This window comes from Rutilus rutilus (genome assembly GCF_951802725.1).
Source record: "Rutilus rutilus genome assembly, chromosome: 23".
Classification (NCBI taxonomy): Eukaryota; Metazoa; Chordata; class Actinopteri; order Cypriniformes; family Leuciscidae; genus Rutilus; species Rutilus rutilus.
The window spans coordinates 23,098,329-23,115,181 of record NC_140233.1 but is presented as its reverse complement, the minus strand read 5'-3'; the positions used below and the strand labels follow the sequence as shown (position 1 = coordinate 23,115,181).

General features: G+C 36.0%; 1 protein-coding gene across 2 annotated transcripts in view; it reads left to right on the top strand.

Moving 5' to 3' along the window:
- The window catches only part of nup160 (nucleoporin 160), a 69,402-nt gene extending 52,901 nt beyond the window's left edge, over nt 1-16,501 (top strand). For both annotated transcript variants that reach the window (XM_084396353.1, XM_084396352.1), the window contains exons 27-35: nt 74-234; nt 1,253-1,313; nt 1,703-1,813; nt 2,638-2,761; nt 2,845-2,946; nt 3,029-3,170; nt 5,568-5,693; nt 11,397-11,492; nt 16,136-16,501. In XM_084396353.1, the coding sequence (XP_084252479.1) occupies nt 74-234; nt 1,253-1,313; nt 1,703-1,813; nt 2,638-2,761; nt 2,845-2,946; nt 3,029-3,170; nt 5,568-5,693; nt 11,397-11,492; nt 16,136-16,219 (1,007 nt within the window). In that variant the 3' untranslated portion in view covers nt 16,220-16,501. The remainder of the gene's footprint in view (nt 1-73; nt 235-1,252; nt 1,314-1,702; nt 1,814-2,637; nt 2,762-2,844; nt 2,947-3,028; nt 3,171-5,567; nt 5,694-11,396; nt 11,493-16,135) is intronic.
- The last annotated feature ends 352 nt before the right edge of the window (nt 16,502-16,853 follow it).

The window sequence follows — 16,853 nt, the reverse complement described above, 5'->3', positions numbered from 1 at the left end:
ATGGTACAGGGATATTTCAAGGATTCAGCCAGAAATTGGTCATTAAGCTAACAATAAAATGTTTGTGTTTAAGCCGGTACAGTGATGTTTGAGTACGGCATGCGTCTGGGCCGAGAGGTGCGAACTCTCCGTGGTCTCCAGAAACAGGTGAACTGTTACCTAGCTGCCCTCAACTGCCTGCGTCTTGTTCATCCGGACTATGCTTGGATTGTGCAGCCCTCTTCTGGAGCAGCGGTAGGCATCCAAAACCTTTTCAATTCTTTGGGTGGAGTGCTTAGAATAGCTCAGTAAGAATTTTCTATTTGTTTTAAATTTAAAAAACAAAAAATCGGCACTCGGTTGTCTTCCTTTTTAAATTATTAAAAAAATATATATATACTTTAAATGATTTATCTGGATCATTCAACTCAAACGAATTCATTTGAATTGAATGATCCCGGATGTGCTTTGTTGCATAAATCTTTTTTTTTTATATATATATAATTTAAAAAGGAAGACAAGCGAGTGCATATCTTTTTGTTTTTTCATTTAAAAGTATTATTTCTACGGATCCACATACCCCAAAAAAATGGTTGAGTGCAATGATTCTATCTTTTTTTCTTTGTTTTAAATGAAAATAAATAGTGTTTACACATGTAGTTTTTGGACACATTGTATACACACCATTGTTTGTATGCACTTGTAAACTCACAGAGCAAACATTTTAGACGTGTTAAACATTTTTTGTGTGAATTGAGGATGTAAAAAAAAATTTTTTATTACTTAATAAAATAAAAATACTTTTTAGCAATTAACAGTTACCTAAATCAAATAAGTAATCTGCATAACCACCCTGTGCCTTTAAAACAGCACCAGTTTTCCTAGATAAATTTGTCCAGTTTTTAAAATGTTCCAGGAGAGTTGGTACTGTCTCAATTACTACTTTTTTTCTCTCAGTAATCCTAGATTAATTTGGTGCAGTCAGGTCTCTGTGTGGTCATACATCTATTGTAGGGTTCATCCATAAAAAAAAAACATCTCAATGCATGATTACAGTATTTACAAAAGGAATGTCTGGAAATCTAAATTGACATTCTACTGGTAAAGTAAAGGATATAAATAACCACCTTAAAAATGTGAAAAAAAGTTTTTGTGAATCATTTATACTTTTTTAGACACTTTTGCACAGTACTGTATGTGTATACATCTATAATATAAAATTGTAAAATGTATTATATCATAATGTATTTTAATATATGTTATGACTTGATAGTATGAACGACCAGGCACATCACCAAAAAGGAACTATGATGGTGAATTTGCTGCAAGTCCAGGTAATTCTTCCCAAAAACACCCTCTAAGATTATGTGGACTATGCTCTTGTTTCCCCCATTTAAAACCTAAATATGATCATATGAGTCATATTGGTCATTCAAAACTCACGTTTCTTTATTGTATGATTTCTCTTAATGAATCAGTCCAAAAGTCTTTCAATTTATGCCCTCCACAAACGGAGAGCTGTTACCATTTAATGTGTCCTTGACTCTCTGTGGATCACATTATGAAATGTTTGAGATCAAAATATAAAGAGAGATCTTAAAATAGGTCTATTAATCTGATCATCTTTTTATTAAATTTTTTTTATCGCTATCAGCAAAATCTAGTGTTCTGCCTTATTTTTTAAAAGCTGCACGTTTTATAGTTGTTTGTCATGTGATCACAGTAAATCAACAGATTGACATTCTTGAGCTGAAAGACTTGGAGAAAGAATATGTTCTTGCCCGGAGTCGTCTAACGTTAGCTCAACAGGACCCCCCCTCAGCAGCTATCGCAGGTAATCACACTTATCTAATGTGTATTCCATCTTCATCTCACACACATGATCTTTGTGTGGTGTGTTAGTTTTATTGTTGTCAGAAAGTACATCCTATTGAAGTCTTTTTCAACATATTAATACATATAGATGGTCATTTCAGAAATATTTATTAAAGGCAATATAATTTAATAGATGTACATTCTGTCATTTGTACAGATTAGTTTTTCTGGCACATTTTATGAAACAATTAAATATTAACTAACTATAAACACAATCTCAAAACTACATCCGGGCTCTACTTTGTGACCATTTAAGTCGCAATTGCTTTTCCAGAATGAAGCGTGGCTATGTTCATTTGCATGCGAGCAGCTCGTGATCTCGATGTGTAGTACATGCTGCCCCTCACAAACTCCATCTCTGTCCGCAAGCGCTGAGTTTGTTGAAAGCAAAGAAATTCAGACAGCCAAAAATATTATTATTATTATTATTGTAATTTTGTTTTTAAATAAAATGTATATATTTTATTTGTCACAATGAATAAGTGGAAATGTGGCCTGAGACAATTGAAGTGGAGAAAGATTTTCTTCCAAAGCAGACAATACTGCTAAACACTGTTCACATGAAGATCCGGTGTGAATATGCCCTCATTTCTGATTTTTTCACAGAGTATGCTTTTAAAATTTTTATGTGCCATCAGGTTGTTTCACTATAGCGTATGACTAAACTTGCTGCTTTTATTTTTATTTTGTTATCTTGCACACACAAACTGAACATTTTGCTCAAGAGTGTCAACTAAAGTATTTTGAAAGGTTAATTTAATCCTGGTGTTATTTCTCTTACAGGAGGTGCGTCTTCACGAGAGATGGTTGCTCTGCTTGTCCAAACAGGACTTTTTGACACATCCCTGACGCTGTGTCAGACCTTTAACTTATCCCTTACACCCATCTTTGAGGGACTGACATTCAAGTGCGTTATGATCTATCCAGTGTCTGGACATTTTAAATCCATTTCCTCAGATTTCTGAAGTGCAGATTTTTCTCTCTGTGTAGGTGTATCAAACTGCAATATAAAGGTGATCAGGACCAGACAGAGGTGTGGAACTGGCTTGCAGCCAATCAGCTGCCAACTATCATTACTACTAAAGAGTCCAGGTTTGTCAAAATACTCTCTGATCTTTATCATTACGATGAACTTCGCTGCATGTCTTCCTAAACTGAATTTCTCTCCACACAGCGCCACAGATGAAGCTTGGCGACTTTTAGCTCATTATTTGGAGAAATATCCCTCACAGAATGCTCAATATCACCGCTGTGTCATCAACAAGCTGCTGTCACATGGGGTGCCAGTGCCTGATTGGCTGATCAATGCCTACAAGGTGGTTGTTGTTGTTTTTTCAGCATTATATCCAACAGTCAGACAGAGAAAAGCCATTACCGTTGTTTAATTGTCTCTGTCTATTTCTTTCAAGGGGGTTATGAATCAAGACATAAAATTTTCCCTCATCTTTTGACAGAAGAGTTCATTGTACTATAGAAACATTCTATAAGTTTTAGAACTCAAAACTTATTTGTTGATCTTAAAACAAGCTTTTATTGAAACCAAGCTGCCAAAACGACTCTGTTTGGACTTCTTGGTTTCTATTATGCAATAGGCCTTTATCACAGTCCGCATATCGTCACATCCTGCTCCGATTATTAGCGTAAAGGAATTTCCACCTGCATTGTCAATATTTAATACTGTTTATTTAGACTTACTTTGCGATGATTAAACTAGTTATTTTTGAATAATCGTCTATTGGCTGGACATATTCCTTTATTTCAATTTGATCAAATTATTGATGATTGCATCATAAAGTAAGCGCATGAAAATATTTGAACCTTAATATTGTTAAATATAAGTTTTAGATTAAAAAAAGCGTTGTGACGTATTTTTTCCATGTGAAACGGAATATTGAATAGAGGGCAGGGTTTTATTTTAGCACACCTCCTCTCCATCCCTCACTCATAGCAGACTGATGTTGAAGAGGAGTTAAAGATATTCAATCCAAGCCGTCAAACTGACGTCATCAGAAAAGGAACACCCATCCAGAGCGGAAGGAAAATTTCAGATTTTGATTAGATTACCACGACAAACAAATATTTTTTTCGCACGGATAAATTGTTCACCAGAAGACTAGTAATGTGCGCTTACAAAGTAAATATGGTAAATTTTAATTTCATGACAATTTGTCTAATTCTAATGCTCTTTAATGTGATGTGGTGTTTGTATTGTATTCTTGCAGTTCTGCAATAAAATAAGGTAATCAGACTCATGAAGTATTGGGCATACGGCTTGCGTAATCCTCTTTAAGCCACAAAATATGCATCAGAATATTGACACATTTTTTTCTTTTTCACAATACCAATTAATGATTGTAAACTGAAGTTGCTGTCTTTTAGAAGTATCTGTGCTGAATTTTACAACAAGAAGTCACAGCTGCAGCGGAAGAGTTTTTACTCTCCTATTAGAAGCTTTCGCTTTTCGAACGCAGTAGTGTGACCAAGGCATATAGAGATGAATACATGAGCGCAAGGCTGCCTGCACAGACATAGATCAAAGCATACTTTATCATCATCGCCTCTTTGACCCGCCCACTGGCGCATTAATTAACGGTGATGTATGGAAAATATATTAAAATAAGACTTTAAGGCTGCCTAGTATTATAACAATGTTTCTCACTTGCCCTAGAGAAATATGTATTAAAATATGTAGGAGCTCTTTTACTGATTATCTTGATACCATTTTTAGTTTAAGATGTGCTACTCTGCTTTCTATAGGTAACCAATCAAGACATCTAAAATGGAATACATCGACATGTGTCATACATCAACTACTAAAGCCTAAAACTAACCATATTAAAACTATTTTTAGAGAACTTATCCAACCATACACAAGACTGATCAGACTCCCAAGAAATGCATTGGTACTAAAAATGGTGATGCACTAGACATGATGCCAGTCATTTTAAATTGTTTATCCAGAAAACTAACATATCTAGCAACAAATTTTGTCCTAGCATTAACCTTACCTAAAGTTTTCATAGCCATACTTGCACCACTTAAATCATTGTCAAGGACACAACCGAGATAATTATCACTAGTTCTGTTTGATGTTACACAATACCGCTACATTAATAGACATGTTAGGAACCTTGTTCAGTTTACTTTTAAACCCAAATAACATGGATTCTGTTTTACCTAAATGCAATAAGTTTATCTTAGCCAGTCTTACATACTGTAGCTCCTCACTTCTATTTTGCCGACATCCTTGTCTGAAACCAGTAAAGCAGAGTCATCAGCATTTAAAAACAAATTACAATCACAAACTGCTCCCCTATCATTTATGTATAGGAGGAATAAAAGAGGGCCTAAAACACTTCTCTGGGGAACTCCATTATTAATAATTGTTTCCTCGTAGAGAATCCCATCAATGTTCTACCCTTTGAACTCTCCTAGTTAAATAAGAGTTCAACCCGGCAATCACCATAATTGGAAAAACCCATGACACTTAAGTTATCTAACAGTATTGAATGATTCACTGTCAAAAGCTTTTTGGAAATCCAAGAGTACCATTTCACACATTTTACCTCCATCAATCTAGATCAAGACTGCATTGCTTTTTTTTTTTAACTTACTTTCTTTACCTTACCTTTTGTAAGTTTACAGATGTGATTTCCATGCTATCCCTCTTCTCTATTAGTATAACATAAAGGATGTTTGTGGTTCTCTTTCAGGAAGTTGATGCTGCAGCGCTGCTGCGTCTCTATCTGAACTATGATCACCTGGAGTGTGCAGCTGAGCTTGTGCTGGATTATGTGGATGCTTTGCTTGGAAAGGGACATCAGTATTTTGGAATAGAGGTATGGAGTCCTGCATACTATTACAACCATTCATTACAATAGAGAATTAATTTTAGACAGGTGAAATTCACCAAAAACAGTCTGTAGTAGACACTAAGGTTCTTATTTACAAGATTGCAAATAATAGATGTAAATTTGCTTTTGAAATCTTACAAAGTGCATTTGCAATTCATGGGTGTTTTTACTAACAATAATACAATTTTGCAAATAGCAGTATGTACAAGTAGGTTGGACATATGTAAAAAAGGTTGCTTATTCCTAATGTTAAGCATGCTGCTATATAAACAATAAATAAACATAATAAACAATAAACATAAAACATTTTTGATAATCTGTCGCCCTTGAATTGCTTTGCTTGTTAAGATAATGTAAACCCATAAGGCAAGAACTTAAAAGCATATATTTCATATATTTTATTCATATATTTTAAAGGTGCAGTGTGTAATATTTAGGAGGATCTGTTGACAAAAATGCAATATAATATACATAACTATATTTTCAGTGGTGTATAAAGACCTTACATAATGAACCGTTATGTTTTTATTACCTTAGAATGAGCCATATCTATCTACATACATTGTGTGTCCACTTACATTGAAATAACCATTTTGCACCACCATGTTTCTACAGTGGCCCTAAACAGACAAACGTGTTTCGTCACTGTTGTTCTTCGTGCAAAGAAGCTAGCTAAAGTCAGCGAATACTCAGTACAGGGCTCCAGACTAACTTTTTTTACTAGGAGCGCTGTAGCCCCTGACTGAAAATTTTAGGAGCGCAAGCAGAAAATTTAGGGGCACACCTTAAATCAGCTTGCAATGCAATTATTCAAATTTCCCCCAAAATCACTGTAATACTGACAAATTATTTAATGATAAATACTTAACGTACAGATATTACAATGTGCAGTTTTATTTGAAGTTCACAGGCTCCAGACTAACATCTGAGGGCAGCAGCACCGGAGTTCTACAAAAAAATATCTGGGGCTGACAATAAAGCACTAAGCTTAATTTAGGGTGTAGATGAAATTAACTTTAATTATTATCAATCATAATGTCTTAATATTAATTAAAAAGCAAACCGAGTGAAAAAAATTTATATTAGGGTGTGAAAATAGCCAATAAGCATCCTACTGTTTACAATGGTAATTTATTTATTTTATTATTTTTAAATAAGTGTTTAAATAAGACAATTTTTGAAGGAGGAACAAAAAATGTGTTGGTCATCACATTAAAAATGTATATATGACAAAAATTTTACAAAATCACATTTATATATGATAGTTTTGAAGTGCTGGAAAAAGATGAGTAGTACTTGTAAGCGTTTGACTATTTCTGTCACATTATGGTTACAGTTACTACATTAAATCCATGGTGAATGTTGCTGATTTATGGACTGAAAGCCTTCTGTAAGTGTTTCTCCTGGTTTGCACGTCAGCGCTGTTTGATCTGATATCTATGGTTTATAACAGAGAACTCTGCGCCGAATCGGAATGTTTCTCACTGGATCTCGCAGCGATTGTTATTCTGAGGCGAATTCAATGGATTTCTTCACTGGATCTCCAGAGTCTGGATCTCCTAGTAACAGTGTTGCGTGATCGAAATCGGCCCGCGACAGGCAAGTTCGGGGCGCTGCGCTGTCTATTATTGGTCCGAACTAATAAACGGTCCGTGAAGCATAAAGGAGTAGCGCATTTTCGTTCCGCTTTCATTTTGTTTGGATTCGCTGACAATAGCGAATTGTTTTCAACAATTCAGCAACGTTGTGGTCGCGCCAGCGCGACCTAAATAAATATTTGGTCGCACCGGCAGGAAAAATGGTCGCAAAATGCGACCAATTGGTCGCAGTCTGGAGCCCTGCAGTAACACGATGTAACCTTGCTCTCACTTGAAATGTGTCCCTACTTTAAGTCCTTGAATTTGAGGGTATTGGACCTGAAAGTCCTTGAAAGGCCCTTGAATTTGAAGTTGGGAACCCTGTGTTATTTTATATAGTTAATTTATCCATACAGCCGTTCTGGAGAAAACAGTGATGTCATCGTCCAGCTCAGTTCTCATTTAATGGTGTCAAAGCAGGCAGATCAATAATATTGTTGAATATTACATAGAAGGATGTCTATGAAGTAAATGTATTGAATTAATAATTTGGTTAAACAAATTTGATATTTAAACCTATATAGCTGCTGTGTGCAAGCAGATAAACGAAACGCGGAGTGGATTGAGCGCGAGCTTGTCGAGCGCACATCCCTTTTGCACAGACATCGCTGGAAAGTTTGTAGTTTGGTCATATGGCAATAGCAAAGAAAGTAAAAATGAGGAGCATATTACTAATGTTAAGAGAGAAAGAGCGCACTTCTGGTGCATACTCTTGATTGCTGATTGTTCACTCAGCACACATGCGTAAAACTAAATCGTAGGTGCAAGTAAAAACATAAACTGTTATGCATAACTGTTCCCTACATTATTACAGGAAAACTGTACAATAATTACATGACAGGCAGTTTTCTGTGCGCAAAACATCTGAAGCTTGTGCCCAGAAAGACGGCGTGCAGATAGCCTATTAAATCGACTTCTCTTTCATTTTTTCTTACGCTTTAATGGAGAAATTCACTCAAAATGTCAAAATTCCCGTATTGGCAAGCATCCTTGTGAAACATAGTTGGTTATGTCTTAAGTGAGCGTAAGCAGTAGAGAAGAAAATGCGTGTGTAACAGTATGTTGTATACGTGCAGCTCTTGATGTGACAGCAGCCTAATAAACCTATTGCTGTCTTTCTTTTGTTAGATTAACATTCATGACAGAGAAAATCACTCACTGCTGTGGAGCAGCTCTAAATATTCACTGTGCTATTAAATTAAAGAATATATGACGGAGCAATAATATGAAAAGAGAAAGTAACAGTGGCCCCTACAATACATTTTAACAGGCATAATTAGGCATGTAAATAACTTAAGGAAATATCTGTTTAATAAGCCAACTAATTTAATTCATATTATTTTGGTTTATTTGCCCAATATAAAAAAAATAATAATAATAATTCAATGAAAATATAGGTATCGGTACTCTGTATCGGCAAGTACTAAAAATAAAAGTATCAGTATTGGACTCATTCTGTAAAAAGTGGTATTGGTGCATCCACACACACGATTTTAAGCCAATTATTTATAGGGCTGGGTACCGAGTTGAATACTTTTTAGGTACCGACCGAATTGCCTCGATACTATCGAGTATCGAAAAATGACTTCTTGTTCGGTACCAGATTTCGATACCTAAGGGGTTAACTCGTCAACGTCAGTGCTCAAACAAATATATATGAAATGCACAACGACACACCTAAAACATACTCATATGAGACGCGAGCACACACACACACACACACACACACACACAAACTCTCCGCGCACATACTCATATGTGATGCGAGCACCCACACACAATACCCTAAAGATGTGGAAAAGTCGATGTACGTGGCTACATTTCTCCAAGCTCGATGCCAACAGCGCACGATGCAGTATTTGCGGTAAAATAATTGCTGCAAAGACCGGTACCACAACAAATATGATGAAGACCTTGACAGTGCACGGAGTAAACATGAGAGCAGAAAGTTGCTCCGTCTTCGACTGGTAAATGAAGATATATCTTGTTGATCACTCTGACAGTGTTTATATTGCAATAATGACCTTCTGAATGTGCACTGCCGTTCAAAAATGTGTTGGTTAGTCAGAATTATTTATCAGTAAGGATGCATTAAAGTGATTCAAATCGTGACATTAAAACGTGTAATGTTTCAAAAGATTTCTGTTTCAAATAAATGCTGTTCTTTTGAAAATGTTATTCATCAAAGAATCATGAAAACATTTATCATAGTTTCCAAAATATTAAGCAGCAAACTGTTTTCATATATCTGAAGGATCATGTGACACTGAAGTAATGATTTTGAAAATTCAGCTTTGACATCACAGGAATAAATTACATTTTGAAATATATTCAAATAAGATTTTAAATTGTAATACTATTTCACAATGTTACAAGTTTTACAGTATTTTTGATCAAACAAATTCAGCTTTGGTGAGCATGAGCTCTTTATTAAAAAAAATGTGTTGCTTTGTGCACTGGCTAAGGAGCATGAGTCAAACTGAAAAAAATAAACCAAAGTTTTTCTGAGGTAATGTGTTATGTAATCTTGTTAAAATGGATTTCATAAAATTGGTATCGAAAAAAGTATTGTAAAGAACCGGTATCGAAATCAAGGTATCGGTATTGGTATCGAATTTTTTTTGAACGATACCCAGCCCTAATTATTTATATATTTTCTGTAGTGTGTCAGGAAATATCACTTTACATTTCCAAACATTCCTTTTGCCATTAATTGCAATACTCCAGTGAGATTTTTGTATGCACAAATGAGTCTTGACAACAGCTGGTTATATATATATATATATATATATATATATATATATATATATATATATATATATATATATATATATATATATATATATATATATATATATGTGAATGAGAACCGTTAAGAATACTGTTAAAGGACCGGATCGATAAGCAATATCGGTAAGAGTAAAAGTCACCTGACAGTGTCTGTGCTCCACCTGAATGTTTCTGTAGCTGCATTTCCATTGTCCTTCAAATTGCGCAAATTGAAAATTTGCCCTTCTCTTCTCATCCAAGGGAGTGGGCTCACTTACGATTTTGCCCAAAAACACAGCCATGAATAAAGAATGGTACCAAAACACCCTCCAACAGCAACTTCTTCCAACAATCCAACAACAGTTTGGTGAAGAACAATGCATTTTCCAGCACGATGGAGCACCGTGCCATAAGGCAAAAGTGATAACTAAGTGGCTCGAGGACCAAAACGTTGAAATTTTGGGTCCATGGCCTGGAAACTCCCCAGATCTTAATCCCATTGAGAACTTGTGGTCAATCCTCAAGAGGCGGGTGGACAAACAAAAACCCACTAATTCTGACAAACTCCAAGAAGTGATTATGAAAGAATGGGTTGCTATCAGTCAGGATTTGGCCCAGAAGTTGATTGAGAGCATGCCCAGTCGAATTGCAGAGGTCCTGAAAAAGAAGGGCCAACACTGCAAATACTGACTCTTTGCATAAATGTCATGTAATTGTCAATAAAAGCCTTTGTAACGTATAAAGTGCTTGTAATTATATTTCAGTACATCACAGAAACAACTGAAAAAAAAGATCTAAAAGTAGTTTAGTAGAAAAGTAGTTTCATTCTCAAAACTTTTGGCCACGACTGTACATTCACTGTCTCCTGTAATACTAATCATGATCTCAGACAGTCAGACAGCGATTATCTTTTATGAATCATTCAAATATTGATGTATGGGACATTAAAAGCTTAGCTTAATTATTCTTTTTTTTACTATAAATAGTGCGATTGAGAGAGTATTCTCAATTGGGACTAGTAGAGGATCGAACACAGAAACGGTATTTGTTACATCCCGAGCGGATTGTACGGTGTTTTGGGGCTTTTAGGAATGGTTTGATAAACCCTGCATTAACTCAAGAGACCAGCAAAAACTTGTGTATATGTGTGTATATATCTCACTGGATTATTACATTCTTTGCAAAATAAATGTTTGCAACTTTGTCAAACATCTCTATGTGATTAACTTTAGCACAGTAATGTTTATATTGTATTTATTATTGTCTTTTGATTTCCTCACAGCGGCCGCTTTCAGCTACAGCATCTCTGGTGTGGCTGCCTTATACATCTATCGACCAGCTCTTACGAAGCCTCAGTGAAAGTCAGATCAATGAAAAGGTGAAACATTGTTCACTTGCAATTATCAATGTCTGAGATGTTAATTTCTTGTTTAAGTTTAGAAACTTAATTTAGATGGGTTAGTAAGGGATTCAGAAATGATGGAATAAATATAAAATCACAAAAGTTTTATATACAATAGGGGTGTAACGGTATTCAAACCAAACAGAAAAACCGTGATGTACCACCCACAGTATGTATCGCAATACTCTCATGTTGTACCGAACGCTCCCTGCCCCGGCCAGCCCTGGCCTGTTGTTGAGGTTGACCTCAATTGACCTTATGTCACAAAACTAATTTTTCTTCCTTGACATTTGATTAAATAGTAATTAAGGGTGTAACCATAAACGTATTCGTCCCGCAAATGTTCATGTCTTGTGTGTACAAGACGAATACAGCGTTCTAGCCTATCCACCAATAATCACAATAAGCTCTGTGTGGTGTTATTTTCGATAAGAAACGGTGTCATTTTTTAAATTGTCCATGTTATCACGAAATTCAAACAATAAATGCCGTTTTGACGGTCTTTAAAGGGGTCATATAATGGTACATGCACTTTTACAAGTTGGTTGTACTGAAATGTGTGTTGGCAGTGCCTGTACACAACTATCATAAAATGATAAAAATCCATCCAGTGGTTTTTTTTTTATCTTCTTATATGTTTTCCCCTCTCTCAAATCAAGCCGTTCGACCGTGTGACGTCACACGGTCGGACGCCCCTCCCACAATTGTTGATTGACAGCAGCGTTTCAACACAGACCCTCGTGAGCGAGCTGTCATCATAGTCCGCATTGTTGATACGCTGGAGCAGAATAGCGTCTAAGCGATTGTGGTGTTCTGTTCTTGGGTGTAATAACGAACACAGCAGTCATTTTGATGTTCCTAAATCCGAACCGCTGAAGACGCAGAGGCTGAGTTTTGTTTTGGAAGGGAATATTCCCCACGATCAACGTCAATGCTTTCATGTTTGCGCGAATCATTTCACACACCAGACTGCTTTATAAACGAGAACATTGAAAAAGGTATTAGCTCCTGTCTGAGTATGTGTTGTTCATGTGCCTAATGACTGTCATATTGTCTCACAGACTGGTTATTTTTTAAACAGATCAGTAAAATGTTAGTGCTTCAGCCCTGACAGTTGTACCTAACAACACTGCATAGATAACGTTACGCATCACGGACAAGCCTACATTTACCGGAAAAAAAAAAGTCATGACTCATGACCATTAGCTGTAACATCAATCTGTCAATGAACTAACGTATACATCAGTAAACACACAGCGTTCGTGTGGCAAAATGACCGATGGCGGAGTCAGGGAAGATGCAAGCTTTCTAGAAAGCCTCTTGTTTATTTTTCCTTTTATATTTTCAAAACGTGCAAATATTTACAGTGTCAGGATAGTCAAAAAAATGCAAAACAAAAACTGTTCATAAAGAAAATAAATAGGCATTAAGTTGCCAGGCTACGTCTCTCAAGACCCTGCACACTTTACCCACCAGCATTACTATGCCACAGTTCTTTCTCTCTGCTCAGCCCCTCTGCTACCGAGGCCATGGGGCCTAATACAGCCTTAAATTAGCTGTAGCCCCACCCACTAGATTGCCCCATTGGTAACAAAACAATTATCCATGTAATCACATGAAAATAATTGAATAATAAATCAAACAAACAAACAACACATAAACAAACATATACCAAACGTTTCTCCCCCACCAAAATCACATTTGTAGAGAAAAACCCATACAAGAAATAAACACAAAAACACCCCTGCAATATTGGTTTCTCCCACCCATCACCCACGAAACCCCTCTATTTCAACCCAGTGGCACATCCCCTCGGCTTCCCCACGCGAAACCAGGAAGTTGAACCGGAGATCGGGACGGTGGTGGGTTAAGTATGTACAGTGTTGTAATTACAAAGCTTTTAACTAAATAAATAAGAAGTTTGACAGCCAGTGTGTATATTTTCATTACTTGAAATCAAAAGACGTTAATACAGATGGGTGATAAAATGACAATGTATAGTTCGTGTAATATATGCCTGGGATCATGCACAAACATTTGCTATTTAAGAATGCCGGTAGGCCTTTCCCTGCAGCTTAAACAACATTGCATACTAGCTGGCAATTATGGCAAACTGTGGTAAATGACATTGTAAATAGTGCACCAGTAATAGAACAGCAAACGGCAATGAAAGCGATATGACACGGAGAATAGCGGCAAAACAGCTTGAATGTTAGCGCCGGCGTTTGGCTGCCTGCCCGCTTCATGAGCACGTCACGGCTCAGTTCGTGACAGTTCGTATCTCACTAGTCTTCCCTGCCAGTACATACAAAGATAGATCAAAGTGACATTACGTTAACCAACCATTCAGAAACGTCCTGTTTTCCGACTCTCAAATTGATACGGTTGCACAGTGTCCTCAGAGACTCCCGCTGCCATTCTTCAAAATATACCCTCAACTGTTGTCAAGGCAACACTCCACGTGTGGTGTTGTCAAAACACCCCACAGAGGGGCGGGGTGAGCAAAGCTCATTATCATTTAAAGACACATGCACTTAAACCAGAGTCCTGCACGGGTCCGATTTTGTCCACAGTGCTTAAAACCGCATCCGACCCGTTTTTTTGGTTTTTTTTTACCCTAAAGAATCATATTAGCTTGTACAAAGATGGCATTATATGACCCCTTTAATGTGGCGTGACAAATCACCATATAGGCGCCTCAGTTTAAACAGCAGTGCATGTGAACGCAGTCCTCTCTTCCTAATAAACATGAATGAACATCTGAAGGTATGTTGAAAGATACAGTATAACTTACTAAAACGTATTAGATCTCGTGTAATCGCTCAGTGTTTCAACGGCGGAAACACATCAGTAAAACAGCTTGTAACAATATCCCACGTAGAGCCTCAGGCAAGTCATTCAGTGTCCACAGCTTGTTAGTCCGTATATGCACTATATTAGCCTATATATTAATTATATTTTACTTAACCTGTTAGTGATGTCTTGATTATTTAAAATATCTGTCATGAAAATGACAGCCAGTGTGTAAATGATTATATTTCAGCAACGAATTGGAGTAAAAACATTTAATTAAATTTAAAGTTATTGCAAAAACTTCCTTATGTGCAGTTTACATGTTTGCATAAAAAATGTATGAGGTGATTATTATATCTAAAAAAATAACTGAATTTGGGCTAATAGTTTGGGCCCTGTTGTTAACCTTTAGTATTCTAAAGAAACTTTTAATTTAAGCTTAATTCATTTAAAGACGGAGACACAAGTTCACTGTACCGAACCGAGACGTCAGTTTTATGTACCGTTACACCTCTAATATGTCTGTCTGTCTGTCTGAGTTTAGGGCAAAGTTCTGCACGGTTCTTGTTTGTTAAACCCGCACACACAGAACACCAGACTCGTTATCTGACAGCAGCACTAATTTAATTCTGTGCTTGACCCGTTTAACATAAAGACTGATCTAAAATCTAAACCATACCTGCATTAACAAAATTTAAGTACATCAAGTCACCTTTATACAATACAGATTATTTCCAAGCAGCTTTACAGTGATAAACAGGAAAATGATGCATTTCGGCTGTTGTTCAGCTGAAGTCAGTTCAGTGTTGGTTCAGTTAAATTAGTTAATTTCATCTATAAAGCAGCTCTACAAAAAATGTCATCGCCCAGTTCAGTTCTCATACAACAACGTCAGTACAGTGACTGTGCTACAGTCAGATCAATGATAGATTGTTGAATATTAAGTGTCCCCATCAGGTAGACAAAATGGATGGAGTTTTATTATTACATGCGTCATAATCAGAGATGAAGGTGACTTAAGGTGTAAATAAAATAATATATGCAATAAACATAAGCTATTTGATCTGTGGTCCGTCCAAGCCATTGATCCCTGCACTGCAATTGACAAATGTAAATCATTTTCCAACCATTAGATCAAATATTAGTAGTTTGTGCCCATATGCAGGACTCAGACTGGGAGATCATCTGAATTTTATTTTTAAGCATAAAAGTGTATTTAATAAATTAATGATCTGTAAAGTGCTTCATTTCAGATTAGTAAAATTGTTAGAATGTAAATTGTTACAATTACATTAAACATAAATTTTTCATCCCTGATTTATAAATTAGGCTTAGTGTAGCACATAATGTAGATGTTCTGAAACAATTAAAGCTCATTTAAATTACAGCAGACCTAGAGTAACCTATGTGTTGACATTTGGGTCAGTTGCACCATTTCGGATTTCCCAGGAAATCGCAACAAAAATCATGCTAGAGTAAATAACGCTAGGTTCTCCGCAGAGGGCTGCGCTTGTCCAACCACACTATTAACTAAAAGTAAAGAGTCATGATTAAATTGTAGCTCTGAGTGATTTCACTGTGGGAAAAAAAAATGTCCAGGCTTAACTTTTTGGGAAAGGTACTTAAAAAAACATTCAAGGCTTTACTATAAACATTCAGGTCTTAAACCTCAGAAGCCACTCCTATACATAAAATGATAATGGAAATTCAACTAAAGATGAGTAAGCAATTTGATGAAAGTACTGTATGTAATTAATTTGAAATCTGAGTATGATGACATTCTGCATGTATGGCTTCTTGATGCTCTCTGGCTTCTCTGTCTACAGATGTACAAGAATCTGAAAGATAAACTGTCAGAATATCACAGACTGGTGGATCAGAGCAGCAGACATAGACTTACGGCCCGTTAACCGCCGCTCAGAATTTCCTTTCGGATGTTTACTTACTATGAGTAATGTAGATGAAATTGAAGTTTGTTGGTGGCGTGCAGTTGTTTGATGTCCCATGCTAACAATGTATGGAAAACATATTAACTCCAATGATTTGATGTGTGTCAGTTCAGTCTCTTGATAAGATAAAATGTATTTTTATAAAGACACTGTTAAAAACATCTTAAACTTTGTATGTTGTTCTCTTGACTTAACTGGTGTGATTTGAATTAGGAATGCAATAAAACAGTTTTGTTTAATTAAGATGTGTAATGTCTTTACTTTATAACTTCATTACTTTTTTTTTTTGGTCCAAAAGGAGCCTATTTTGAAAACAAGCTGCAAAAACCACTCATTGAATATAAATATATAAAAATGTATGGGTCTAAATACAAAAATTATGGTTTAGTACGTACCTCTGTTTGAAGTCACTGTTCAGTATGTTTCTGGTTTTGCAGGGAAAAAAACCTTTTTATTATTACCATTAACAATGGTATATTGAATAAACTATGCATGTCTTTAAATTAAAAATAAAAGTTAATATTCCTGCAACCGGCAGCAACACACACTGCAGTTTATGGTGCTGTTGTAATTGGGGGAAGAGATAAGAATGCTT